Source organism: Nylanderia fulva, unplaced genomic scaffold (genome assembly GCF_048542155.1).
Source record: "Nylanderia fulva isolate GAGA-0341 unplaced genomic scaffold, ASM4854215v1 Scaffold64, whole genome shotgun sequence".
Lineage (NCBI taxonomy): Eukaryota > Metazoa > Arthropoda > Insecta > Hymenoptera > Formicidae > Nylanderia > Nylanderia fulva.
In genome coordinates, this window is record NW_028190742.1 from 39,081 (window position 1) to 53,492 (window position 14,412).

General features: G+C 25.2%; 3 protein-coding genes across 5 annotated transcripts; 1 reads left to right on the plus strand and 2 right to left on the minus strand.

Moving 5' to 3' along the window:
- Positions 1-215: 215 nt before the first annotated feature.
- LOC114937235 (uncharacterized) lies at positions 216-1,490 on the minus strand. Of its 2 annotated transcripts, none has more exons than XM_029310655.2 (4): positions 1,400-1,490; positions 1,003-1,170; positions 573-806; positions 216-486 (listed from the first exon to the last, which is right to left on the minus strand). In XM_029310655.2, the coding sequence occupies exons 2-4, from the start codon at positions 1,156-1,158 to the stop codon at positions 334-336; spliced, it is 543 nt and encodes a 180-aa protein (XP_029166488.1). In that variant the 5' UTR covers positions 1,159-1,170; positions 1,400-1,490; the 3' UTR covers positions 216-333. The 2 variants fall into 2 exon arrangements, with proteins under 2 accessions (XP_029166488.1, XP_029166489.1); XM_029310656.2 differs by lacking the exon at positions 1,400-1,490 and adding an exon at positions 1,317-1,393.
- On the plus strand, positions 1,446-3,634 carry spict (magnesium transporter spict). Its single transcript, XM_029310654.2, has 4 exons — positions 1,446-1,767; positions 2,250-2,372; positions 2,457-2,599; positions 2,696-3,634. The coding sequence occupies exons 1-4, from the start codon at positions 1,668-1,670 to the stop codon at positions 3,428-3,430; spliced, it is 1,101 nt and encodes a 366-aa protein (XP_029166487.2). The 5' UTR covers positions 1,446-1,667; the 3' UTR covers positions 3,431-3,634.
- A 3,595-nt stretch (positions 3,635-7,229) lies between these two features.
- cni (protein cornichon) lies at positions 7,230-8,752 on the minus strand. Of its 2 annotated transcripts, none has more exons than XM_029310646.2 (4): positions 8,621-8,752; positions 8,023-8,091; positions 7,698-7,954; positions 7,230-7,554 (listed from the first exon to the last, which is right to left on the minus strand). In XM_029310646.2, exons 1-4 carry the CDS (start codon positions 8,699-8,701, stop codon positions 7,530-7,532), a joined length of 432 nt encoding a protein of 143 aa, XP_029166479.1. In that variant the 5' UTR covers positions 8,702-8,752; the 3' UTR covers positions 7,230-7,529. The 2 variants fall into 2 exon arrangements, with proteins under 2 accessions (XP_029166479.1, XP_029166480.1); XM_029310647.2 differs by lacking the exon at positions 8,621-8,752 and adding an exon at positions 8,437-8,614.
- Between the last annotated feature and the right edge of the window lie 5,660 nt (positions 8,753-14,412).

Consider the following 14,412-nt stretch of genomic DNA (forward strand, 5'->3'; position numbering starts at 1 on the left):
AAATACTTGATGATATTTCAAGAACAAAATAATGCATTAGGAACTTTATACATTATAAATAATATTTAAAATATGCTACAAAATTTAATAGTCTTACTTATTTCAACATTCAGCATTAACTTCAATATATAGAAAATATTTTTAGATATATACAGATAAAAAATAGAAGAAAAAAGAAAAAATATATTTCTAAAAAATCTTCTCTTTTGTGAAAATCATTTTTTATCAAAATTTATTGAATTCTATAAAGTAGAAAAAATACAAATCTTTATATTTTCAATCAATAAATTGATCATTTCTTTGCATTCATACAAAATGTAAGATTCATCATATTTACATTGTATTCTTGCGATTGAGTAAATCAATGTATGCTTCTGCAATTAAATCTTCTTCCTTTACGGACAGCACTTGAAGAAGATCATTAGCAGTTTTTTCTGCAGTTTCCCGGTCGCAGTCTGTATCTGCATTGCCTGATTGCATCATTACCTGCATTAATACAATACATCATTAAAAAATTGTTTATCTTCATTCTCTAACAAAGCTTCACAGTAGAAAGAAACTCTCTCGCAAACCTCCAATTCTATAAAATTTCCCAAATTCTCGACATTATCAATGTGTATTCGTGTTCGCCCAACAATAAATACATGTCTTGTCTTTTTAATGACTCCTACTGTACCCAAAGCATTTGACAAAATAGTATCTACTAAGTCTACAATATTTTCATATATGGAAACTTTGTCATAAGCAGATACTTTTGGTCCTATTATATTTGGTCGCACATAAGAAATTAATTGTGCAGTACCATCCTATAAAAAAATAAAAAATTCTATTAGATAGATAATGCAATATAACTTTAATAAATCTTAAAAAAAGACATTCTTAGAATATTATACACTATTATAGAATTGTCGTTTCATGAAAAATATTCTAATAATTGAAATATCTATTTTTTATACTAATAATAATAAATGCATTAAATAAGAAATGAATAATTGTTTTTACCTCAAATTTTCGTAGCTTTAATCTTGCCTTTGTTGCATTATAGAAAATATCATGTTGTGTTATTATTTTTCCATCATTATTACTCAGTTCTTTGGCTTTTGAAATAGTATAATCGATATCCCGAATTTTTGCTTTTATCTCCACGTTTTGCATCATCTTTTCGAAATTCTTTAAAAAAAATTGATAGAAATACACTTGTCTTTTATGTTTAAATAAATAAAATTTTATAAATAAGAATTCTGTATGCAATATCTAATTTATTTATTTCTTTTTTTTACAATTTCGAAAATTAATTTTATAAAAAAAAAGATTACATTTTTAAGTCAAAGAATGAACTTGATATTAAATTTCTATAATATTAGAAATTCTTTCAAATCGTGGAATCATCAATGTTTACCTTTTATAACGTTCAAACGTCCACAGTTTTAACATAAAATCTACGTCATAATGTATGGAATATCTAGATGTGGCTATGTATATCATGGAAAAAACTAGAAGATATAAAGCTACATAAAGCTCTGTGCACAATAAAGAAAGATTAGGAATAGAAAAAATAGAAAGAAGCCTTTAGTATCAGTTCGGATTCGGACTTCGAATAGTTTGAACGTTCATCAACTTTCACCTGTCATCTGTCACCTGTCAACTCTGAATTTTTGTAACAAAACATGAGTTTTACAACAGAGGTGACAAATGACGATAAAAATTATGATACAACAAGTTTTTATATCGGTTTAGGACTAGCGATTAGTTCAAGTGGATTTATAGGTTTGTAATTTAAATAGTATTAACATTCGATTTGTCAGTATATTGGTTACATTATTTTTATAGAAAAAAAGTTAGAAAAGAGAGATACACAATTAAACACAAAAATCAATTGTTTTTCTTTTATCAAAACAAAAGCATATTTAGATTATAAAGATTAAAATTAAAGTTAAGGTACAATGAAGTTAATAAGGACATTGTTATTTATTTTGTAAAATTTGAATTCTGTTTATAGTTTTGTTTAGATTTGTTTTGTATTGCTTTGTGAAATATTAGTTATATTTTATGATATAAATTATTTTATTTAAGTAACGATAGTGTAAATTTTAGATGTAAATTAAAAAGTTAAGAATAAGATAAAATAGTTTTGTGAAGATAAAAGAATAATTTTAAACCAGATCCTTTTTTGGGAAATAACTGAAATAAACTATATATTATATAATTTTTTATATCTTTAAATTTATTTGTTAATCTGTTATTTATAGGTGCCAGTTTTATCATTAAAAAAATAGCCTTGATCCGGCTTCAGAGGTACGGTGGAATACGTGCATCCTCTGGTGGTTTTGGCTATTTAAAAGAATGGATATGGTGGGCTGGTTTTTTATCAAGTATGTATAAATTTCAAGATTATAAGTATAATGTTGTAAGTATTGTCGGTTTTTTTAATAACAATATGTAAAATGAATGTACAGTGGGAATAGGAGAAGCGGCAAATTTTATTGCATATGCATTTGCATCTGCGTCACTTGTAACACCATTGGGTGCGTTGAGTGTTCTAGTATCGGCAGTATTAGCTTCCAAATATCTTAATGAAAAGTTAAATCTATTGGGAAAGGTAAAAGAAAATCTGTATCAAAAGAAATAATAATTATATAATACTTAGCAACATTTCATAATATTAACAATAAAATTGTTTTTTTTTTTTTTTCAGATTGGTTGTTTATTATGTATCCTAGGTTCTACCATAATAGTATTGCATTCCCCCAAAGAGGAAAAAGTTAGCAGTTTAAGTGAATTAATTGTCAAAATAAGACAACCAGCTTACATATCATACGTTTTAATTGTAATAATGTTTACTCTGTTGATTGTATTTTATTTCGGTCCAGCGTACGGTAAACAAAATATTTTAGTATATATATGTTTGTGCTCCTCTGTGGGCTCCTTAACTGTTATGAACTGTAAAGGCTTAGGCTTGGCTCTGAAGGAAACCATCTCTGGTAAAGAGAATGCGTTTGCCGTTTGGCTGACCTGGGTCTTCATATTTAGTATTATTCTTTGCATCACAGTACAAATGAATTATTTAAACAAATCACTTGATTTGTTCGACACATCTGTTGTAACACCAATTTATTATGTCTTCTTCACGACATTAGTAATAATAGCATCCGCGATTTTATTCAGAGAATGGGAGAAAATGAGCATAGAAAATACTTTGGGTGCCTCTTGTGGCTTTCTTATAGTTATAATTGCTATATTCTTATTGAACGCTTTTAAAGACATAGACATATATTATGGAAATATTAAGCTCATGTTGAAACCCAAAAGGGAAATACTTTCAAATTATCACTCAAGATGGGACAATCAAGAAAGAGTCACAACTAGATTGGAGTCTCAACATTTATTAAATCATACTTACGTTAATTCAGATCTCACTAGAACTGTTTAAAATTATTTTTATAAAAATATAACACTACGCAAATTATACGTTTTTAACATCTTGTATAAATGTTGTAATATTATTGTATATAATTGTAAAGAAAAATTCTTTATTTTATCCATATACACATTTACATACGCAACATCCATAGTTAAATGTATATATGTATACTATTTACATAACATTCAAAAGCAATAAAATATTCAAAATGTTTTAATTGCAAATAATAATTTATTCTTTCCTTGTTTCTCTAAAATTGAAAAAAATTGGAATTTTTAATAAAGCTAAAAAATGTATAGTTGTATTAATATTGAATTAACTTATTGTTAGATCAAAAGTCAACTTTTAAAAATATATTTTATATTAAAATTAAAATGTTATAACTTCAAAATTTTTTAACTTAATATTTTATTTATTAAATTTTTTAATTTATATAAAATAACAATTATATATAAGAAAATAAAAATTAAGAACAAAAATTTTGTTTTTTATAGAAATGTATTTTTTCTTTGTAATTACAATTATGAAAAAAAAAATGGAAACTAATATTATCTTTATTTCATAATACTTGCAAGAATGACATACATCAAAGAATGTTTTCATTAAAATTTAATTTATTGAAAATTTAATTGTCCAATATGTTTAAAATTTTATAAAAAAGAAATGACAGTCAGAAAAGAAAAAAATGTTTATCTTAGGAAAAAAGTTAATAAGTTTAAAAATAATTATAATTTATGTTAAAAAAAGTAACTCATTTTTTTATTAACTCTGTAAGCTAACTATTGTTTTATTTTTTTTAACTAATTAACTATATATAATTACTTTACCCAACCTTGTAATATATATATATATATATATATATATATATATATATATATATATATAATTACAGAGTTAATAAAAAAATAAGTTATTTTTTTTTAACATAAATTATAGTTATTTTTAAACTTATTATTAACTTTTTTCCTAAGATAAACATTTTTTTTTCTGACCTCCATTTCTTTTTTATAAAATTTTAAACATATTGGACAATTAAATTTTCAATAAATTAAATTTTAATGAAAACATTCTTTGATGTATGTCATTCTTGCAAGTATATTATGAAATAAGGTAATATTAGTTTCCATTTTTTTTCATAATGGTAATTACAAAGAAAAAATACATTTCTATAAAAAACAAAATTTTTGTTCTTAATTTTTATTTTCTTAATTGTTATTTTATATAAATTAAAAAAAATTAATAAATAAAATTTATTAATAAATTTAAAAATTTGAAGTTATTTATATTAAAACAATGTTGTAAAATATTCTCTTTCCTTTAAAAAAAACTGTTATAGAAATTATTTTTTTTTTTAAGTCTATTTTTTATCTTTATTGTATCTTTATTTTTTTTTTAAATTGTTAGAACTAAAATCAAATTTGTAAATGGTTTTTAATTGAGTAATAATAAAGAAATATATGTTTGTCAGTATAGTGTTTATATAAAATTATTATAATCAATATTCTGAAGAAAATATAATGATTATTGCATTATTGTTTTAGAGATATATAATTGATATTGATGAATTGTACAAATATTTAAAATAATATATAAATAAATAATATATAAAAAATTATTTTATGAAATATTTTTTAAGATATATTCAATTTGTATAAAATATTAAACATTATTTGCAGCATTGATGACCAAGATGTCCACATCCACCCCCATTATTAAAGATGTCAGTATCCATTGTAAAACAGAATTGACAGAAAACAAATTTTATTACACATGGAGCATTGAGAATTTTTTGAAAATTCATAAATATGGTAAAGTTATATCCAGTGCAATAAACAATGATTTTCTATGTTCTATGCACCCTGTCCCTGAAAAGGGTACAGTGTATTTTTATGGCAAGAGGTGCCTAAAGAATTCCGATTCAATTAAGAATTTTTCTGAAACATGTCTTTATTCTGTTTTTTTTTAAATATTAATAATAAAAAAATTTGCAAAAAGGCAGATAAAAAATTAATACTTAATATCGAAACATTATTGTATCAAATAGATGAAATTCATTGTATCAAAAATCAAAAAATGTATTTACATAATGGGACACTTACAATATACTTCGAATTCCATACACTATTAGCGTGACTAATAGTAGTGTAAACCATTCATTTAAGCCATTTAAAACAGATATTGATATTTTTGTTCCTACTGAAATACCTAATTCATCTGTTACATTACAAACAAATGAAGGAGATGTTCGAGTAAATAAGCTTTTACTATGTTCAAAAAGTAAAGTGTTTAAAGCTATGTTTAACAGCGATTTACAAGAAAGCCAAACTAATGTGGTACACATATTGGATATAAAATGTGATACTCTAAAGCAATTATCACTTTTTGTACAAACTGGTCATCTATCTAATAAGTTATAAAATATAGATATATATATAATATATGAACTTTTTATCACAGCTAATAAATACAAGATAAAAGATCTTAAATTAAAATGTGAATCATATTTAATTAGAAATACAACAAAAGTGAACGTTGTAATACATTTAAAGATTGCATATTTACATAACGGAAAAAGTATTGGAAAAATATGCTAAAGACTTTATCAAATTATATTTAGAAGATATTGTAAAGACCTCAGACTTTATAGCTTTAATGGAAGAATATCCTAAGTTAATAGATCAGATTAAAAATATTCAGCATAACTCATGCCCAGTCGTTCATAAAACAGGTTAAAAATGTTGGCCATTATTATGACTCTGACCACTAGGCCTACAATTAATAATGTCTTTTATAATGTATTCAATAATTTAAAATGTTATATGAAACTTACAAATTTAAATATATGTATTTATGGAAAATTCACATTTTATGATTGCAAAATGTTTTTTTTAAATTTATATTATAATGCATAGTAATTATTTAGTTTAGCTTACCTCTAAAGTACTAAAATATAAAGTTTTTAAACAGAGCCCATAGAAAATTGCTGAAACTAATCGGTTGTTAGTTTTTAATGCATGCAGTTATTTAGAAAACAAAAATTGTGTTGGAAAGAGGAAAGTCTACAATTTTTAATGGATATAAATGTATACCAGTTTATTTTATTGATAAAAAAACAATTTTCTATGGGACACCTTGTATTAAAAATAATTTTGCTTTAAAAAGATACACACCAATTGCAGAAAAATATTTTATATTATACGCATAACACTACTCTCTTTTTGTTAGAATTTTCCAATAAGATCTTAATGTATCTCTCTTTCACTTTTGTTTTAAAAATTATATTAATCCACTGTAACGAAATACAAATTCAGTATATATTTTATTTGTTTAACTCTCATTTAATGTATTAAATAAATGGTATTTTTAAACTATGGTACATTAATTTGGACTTTTATTGTATTTATGTTCCATGTTATCTTTACTTACGATAGAAAATATAGATGTAAGTTCGTATGTGTATGTTATTTAATAATGTTGCAGTAGAATATATGCATCTTTTTTCCATAAGTAAAAATCGTATTTTAGTTTGTGTGATAAAATAAATTAATATAAACTTGAATAAAGCAAAAATCAATATATTATGCAAATTGCCAGTATTAAAAATCTCTAATTTATGTATTATGTATATAAAGAAGTTATTATGTAGTTATTAAATATGGGTATAATTTTCTGCATATAAAAAATATACATCAAAAATTACTAACAGAGAGTTTATAAAGTTAAATTTATATCAAAATATGAATAGAATCCATATTTATTTCGAGATATTTTTTTTTGTGTCTAAAAATATGAATAATATTCTAATAGATTCAAAATATACTTAATCTTTATTTTGTAAAAGATACTTTGTTCGAAACATATACATACCATACATATGTGAAAAAAATATTTAAACAAATTATATTGGAATTATGTTGGAATTATATGTATAAAGTCTAGATACAATCTAGATAATCCATCACAAAAAACTTTTCTCTCATATTGTGTCATTTATACAAAACTTTCAATATAATAAATTAATTTAACATCTCATTTCTTGTGCTTCTCCGATACATGCATTGTTGCATAAGAGAAATTAAATTTTTATCAACTTTGACAATTACTGGTTTTAATTAATCAAGGAGTTGATCATTCTGAAATATAAATTACAGAAAAAAATTATAATTATTTACAACATGATTAGATATGATAAGACAGAGATTATATGATAAAAGGTAGAGAAAAAATGACAGAGAAAAGGAAAAAAGATGCAGAGAGGAAGGAAGGAACAACTCACCCATACAAATAGTAGAAAAATGAAAGAAGATAAAATGCTAGCTTAACCCATCCTTCTCTTTGGTACATAGACAAATCATAAGCGTTCATTATGCTTGTAGGATCATACAAGCCAGACTCTGTCATCAAAGGTCTGTTTATGTATCGCCAGACATGATAGGCTATCAGTGGAATATTGATGAACAGTGAAAAATACTGTTCACTGATTAAAAAGAAAAAATTGATTACAATATGCAATATATACTCCGGCAGAACTAACTGAAATCAAAATGTAATGACTGAACAATACTGTAAACAATATATCTTACATTATCTGCATATCTTACCGGATTTAAATTATTACACTGATCGATTGGATTTTTATATCCAGTTTTCAATTCATCGAATGTGATTACCTGAAAGATTTAATTATATTAATTAACAGTATATTTAATATATATAGAGGGTGTCTGAATATTTTGAAAACTGAGCGCAACAGATAAAAATGTTTTAAACAAAAGTTGTAGGGCTTCAACAAATACATGAAACAGTGATACATATTTGATGGCAGTTATGAAAGACAGTCTCAAGGTCAATCATTTCAAAAACATGTCAAAATCAATGGGAGCATTTTCAGAAAAAATGTTTTAGATCAAAGTTGTTTCAATTAATTAGTAGATAATATAATAAAAAATTTAAGATTTTAAAGTTGACCTTGAGACTTTTTTTCATAACTGCTGTCAAGGTCAAATATGTATCACCATTTTATGTATTTGTTAAAGCCCTACAACTTTTGTTTAAAACATTTTTGTATTTGTATGACACCCTGTATATACATATTATCGTTTTAAGGTTATACGCAATTTATTTAACGTGCGTAGAAATGTCTATAATGACTTTCATCGGCGTGAATTATTTTACAAACTCGTCAGACGAGACACATACGTGAAATATCGCGAAAAATATTAAAAATGCGTCCCCGATTAATGCTACGATATATGAAAAAGCAGCTAAATTGAATGTCATTCTGTATACAGACAAAAGGAAACAATGATAATATGCTAGAGTCCTTAGAAGTCTTCTAGGGACTTTAATTGGACCGAACCAATCAAAGCGATCAATGTTCAGGATAACTAGTATAATTGACCAATCAGAGAATTTCTGTAAACAAAAATTAATTAAATTGTAAAATAAAGTAGTTATAAATAAATATATATATAAAAATAATATATATATATATAAATTAAATATATATATATGTATAAATAAAATTTTTAAAATATAAATAATAAAAAATACATTTATAAATTAAAAAAAAATATATATAAATAAATAAAATTAAAAAAAATATATATATATAAAATAAATAAATATATATATATATAATAAAATAAATATACTTGAGTAAAATAAAATAAATAACACTAATTTTAAAATAAAAAATTAAAAAGCTCGTATTATATTACGCAATAAAAAGTAAAATTAATAAAAGACCAATTTACGAGCGATTGTTAAGAGTAATAAACAAAACTTAAATTTATTATAAATCATTCTTACATTAATATAAAATTTGAAATTAATTTCCTTACATGATTTACAACACTAATTTTTATGAGATATTTTGTAACAAATCATTTTTATATTTATACCCAGATAGCCACAGTAATTATTATGACATCATTTTGATGTCAAAATGCATCATTTGCCATCAAAATAATGTCATAATAATTACTGTGGCTATCTGGGTACATATTTTTATAAATTATTAAGAAAACCTAAATAATCCGCCATTAAAACATAAATATTAATATATATATATATATATATATATATATATATATATATATATTATTTTGATCTAACAATAAGTTAATTTAATATTAATATATATATATATATATATATATATATATATTAATATGAAATTAACTTATTGTTAGATCAAAAGTCAACTTTTAAAAATATATTTTATATTAAAATTAAAATGTTATATAGTAATTTCACAGATCAACAATTATATCTTAAGAATAAAAAAACTACTCTAATTATTTCATTGTAATACATATTTTATATGGAAATAGTTAGACGACATATTACTCAAAAATTGAAAATATATTAAATACTGTATTTTCAACTATATACCTTGCTTTGATAAATGGAATAATAAAACAAATAACTAAATTGTAATAAATTTATTAAATAAATATACAAAAAGTTATGTTTTATAATCAGACAAGATTTGCATATGTATTACGCGCACATTATTTATATATACATAAATGTGATGTGATTATAATTTATTTTTTATAAATATATTTTTCATAATTAAGTATATATAACTTGCTATTGTTCATCTTTAATATACCAAAAAATGTATTATACATTTGAAACAAGAATCATACCTTTGAAAAATTTGATAAATAAAATTATACATTCTTGCAAATATTTTTATTATTCTAATAGCGTAACAGCAGTAATTATTTTGTAATATAATAACAATTTCATATATGATAAAGAAATAAGAAATATTCAGAAGAAAGAAACATTTTATACTTATACAGATAAGTGACGCAATTAACCAAAAGCTTATATTTTATGTTCGCTTTATTATCTTCGTTTCTGATATAATAATTCTCTTTAACTGATATAACAGATATTTGAATTTAATAGAGAAATGCGTATACAAGTATAAATAATATCTTAAAAAAAATTCTGTACGTAATTCACACCTAAAAGTATAAAAAGAGACTTCTCTTTATTCCTCTCTAAATTGCAATAATAATAATGTTATCAACTTTTTCTTCTTTCTTCCTCTTCTTCTTCCTCCCAAAGTTTAATGTCAGCCTGACCAATGACAGTGTTATCTCACGGGCCATATGTTAAGCCGTACTCACATTACGGGTTAGGACGCCATCTATTGTGGACTAGACCTGGGGGTCGATTGTATAACTTTTTCTAAAGTGAAAACGTGAAAAGTAAAAAATTTCCACCAATCACGCATTGATTTTAAGATAAAATCGATGTGTGATTGGAAAAAATTTTTCACTTTTCACATTTTTACTTTAGAAAAAATTACACAATCGACCCCCTGATTTAAATTTAAAGGTCGACAAGTCGTCCAGCCACAGATTAATAGACAGATCGCCAAAGGCCTGTCTAAAGAGGAGACCGTCATTTTTGCCTTTTACCGATACACTTTGCTTCTGGTTCGAGTCCAGGCTAATAAAATCCTTTGATCTTACCAAAAAACTTTGCCTTTGGTACGAGTTCAGGCTAAAATCCTTTGATTATACGTGTAAAATAAAAAGATTTTAGTTTGAACTCGCACCAAAGGCAAAGTTTTTTGGTAAAATCAAAGGATTTTATTAGCCTGGACTCGAACCAAAGGCAAAGTGTGTCGGTAAGGGCAAAAATGACGGTCTCCTCTTTAGACAGACCTTTGGCGATCTGACTATTAAAGCGGGGAGCACACACTCTTGCATAAGCGCATAAGCATATGCATAAAAAATTCGATTGGTTGAATTTCTTATGTATACGTTTATAGACCAATCAAAATTATTATGCTTACGTTTATGCGCCTATGCAAAAGTGTGTGCTCCCTGCTTTAGGGTCGGCAGGCGACATGGTGGAGACGCCTATCGGCCGGCCGGGAATTAGAGATTCTTATATTCCAGATATTAGCGAAACTACTGAATGAATCTTATTAAATTTATGATATTCTTAATCAGTAAGCTCAAATGCAGTCCGCCAAAGAGTTATTTATTGAAAAAAAGATGAAAATAAAATTTATAATATAACTTGAAGGAATGCGCAGCTAGTAACGGGTAAGGTTGGGTTAGCCAGGAGTCCGTATTTTATTTATTATAAATTTTTCAGAGCAAAAATGCAAAATCCGACTCTTTGGCGGACTACTTTATTATATCAAGAATATATTTAAAAAAAAAAAAACCAAAGTTATGTCACTTATTTTATGAAATATCTGGACGATAAGATTCTCACTAGATTCATAAGGAGCAGGGGAAATTTCCGTGGTAACATACTGACAGCTAACAGCTTGACAAAGAGAGACTATCATTCTGTCCTTGTCTCTCTTACATCGCATATGTAGTAACATCCATGTAGACACAAACACTAATGCGTTGAACGAATTTTTGCATCTTTAGATCAAGATATCTAAAAAACGTGACGTGATACGCAATTTTTGCGGCCGAATTTGTAATCGGCATGAAAAAAATCTACAAAAATACGCTTTGGAAATCTTCGAACCTGAAAAAAGTCATTTTTTGTCGACCAGTGTTATTGATTGAAGCATAGCACAAACTGAACATTTTATATTGTATACATTGTCTGCATAATATTTTACTTATTTATAAAATATATAATATATAAGTTTATATATATGCACACACATAGATATGACAATAGCGTTATCGTGATTTTTTTCGATTATTGAAGTTATATTGTATAATCTCTCTCTTATCTCTTTCTCTCTGCTACATAAACACTATTATAACGTAAAAGAACTTACGAGTAACGTATGATGGCTCAATGCAATAATATTCAATCACGTAAAAAACTTGAGTTCAAATATATCAATATCAATTTTTTTACAATATATTAGAATATAGAAAAATTATAGAAATATAAAGCGATAAACTTGAAAATTTTTAAATATTGAAAATATTTTAATCATTTTTACAATTACATACACTATATATATATATATAAATGCAAAATAAGTCCGTAAATAAATTTATCAAGTAATAAATCCGTTGCATGCTTGCAGCTACATATGCACACACAAATAGCTGGTATGTTGATTTTTATTAAAAATTTATTTTCTGTATTATTTTGCATTTATATAGTGTGTATGTGGGTGTGTGTGTGTGTGTGTGTGTGTGTGTGTGTGTGTGTGCGCGCACGCGCGCGTGTAGTAAAAATATTTTCAATATATTTATAAAATTTTTATTGCCGAAATATATTTTTTTATCATTTCTCTGTATTCCAATATATTATTAAAAAATTGATATTGATATATTTGAACTCTAATAATTTACTGGGTGATACATACTGAACATCCTTTGCATTGATCAATATTACTCGACATAAGTTCTTTTATATGTTATAAGTATTTATGGAGCAAATTATACAATAATATCAATAATAGAAAAGAAATCAAGAATAACCAACGCATATTCGTCAATCTATGATTGCTATACAAGCTAATAATAATTTATATTCGTTCTCTTATTCTTGTCTCTCGAAAAAGTATAAGCAATAAATTATCAAATCTAACAAGTACCCGTGTCTAACATTGTAGACTAATTTACTTTCAATTATGCTACTGTTATTATTTATCATTAGACAATTATAAAACATATATATATAGCACTACAAATTATATATGTATATGTTTTATAATTTATTTTATATTTTGTTATTTGACAAGTTAAATCTCTCCGAATCATAATTTGCGCTTACATCTTAAAGACGAAATGCTGTAACTCTCTGATATTCCAATCTGTATTTTTGAAAAGGACCACATCCCGTATGGTCGAAACGTTAAAATAAATATATATACAACTTTAATTTGAGGCCAGTGTAGTCAGACCAAATCTATAACCTCTGTTTTATAATTGTCTAATGATAAATAATAACAGTAGCATATATAATTGAGAGTAAATTAGTATATTTTATATATATATATATATTTATATATAAATAATATATCCACATATGTGCATAAGCATATATAAAATTTACAAAAATGGGTGCTTATTAGTCTTGCTACGTTACTGCTTTCTGCTACGGAAGGCCAGAAAGCATTTTCAGGCGGCATCTCGCGTATACCGGCACGGTAGTGGAACAAGGAGAACACGTGATTATCGGTCCTTGGGTGCGTTTTGTTATGCACTGCAAGTACTGGCACTATGACGTCATGCAAGTGTACTGTTGACAGCGTTCCTTTTTAATTTTGTGCACTTTGAAGCTACTGCAAAATAGTAAAACGGAACGCACTACAGTACGCTTTCAGCAGACTTGTAACTAACCTTTTTCGCTAATAATCATCGAGTGAAAAATTGGTGAAATGGATAATACCGTTATTGCATTAATTACATATAATTTAATCGAGAATATATATGATTCGAGTGAGTCATCAAGTGAAAGCGATTTAGAAATGGAATTAATAAATGAAATGAGACGACAAATTAAAATACCTAGAATAAAATGTAAAAATTACGTTAAAAATATTGTATCATTATATTCAGATATGGAATTTAAAACCCATTTTCGGTAAGGTATTAAACAAAAATACAAAAATATAAAATATTACATATCAGAAATTATAAAAAGTCATGTACTTTGTACAGGATGAAACGGGCAACATTTATATTTGTGTTGGAATTATTAACTCCTCATCTTCAGAAACACTCAGAAAAATTCGGGCGTCATCCAATAACACCTGAGAAGCAATTATTAATAGCTATTTGGATGATGGCTACACCCAATTCATACAGGTAAATATTTCATAATTTTATATATAAAATTTTTCTATCTAGTTTATTTTTTTCTTTAAGTATATAATTACAATGTTAAAAAAATCTGACCTAGAATATTTTTGTAATAGATGTGTAAGTGATCGATTTGGTATTGGAAGAGCAACAGCTTGGAGAAGTGTTATGAAAGTAGTCAATGCTTTATACTACCATTTGCATACATTTATAAAATGGCCATCC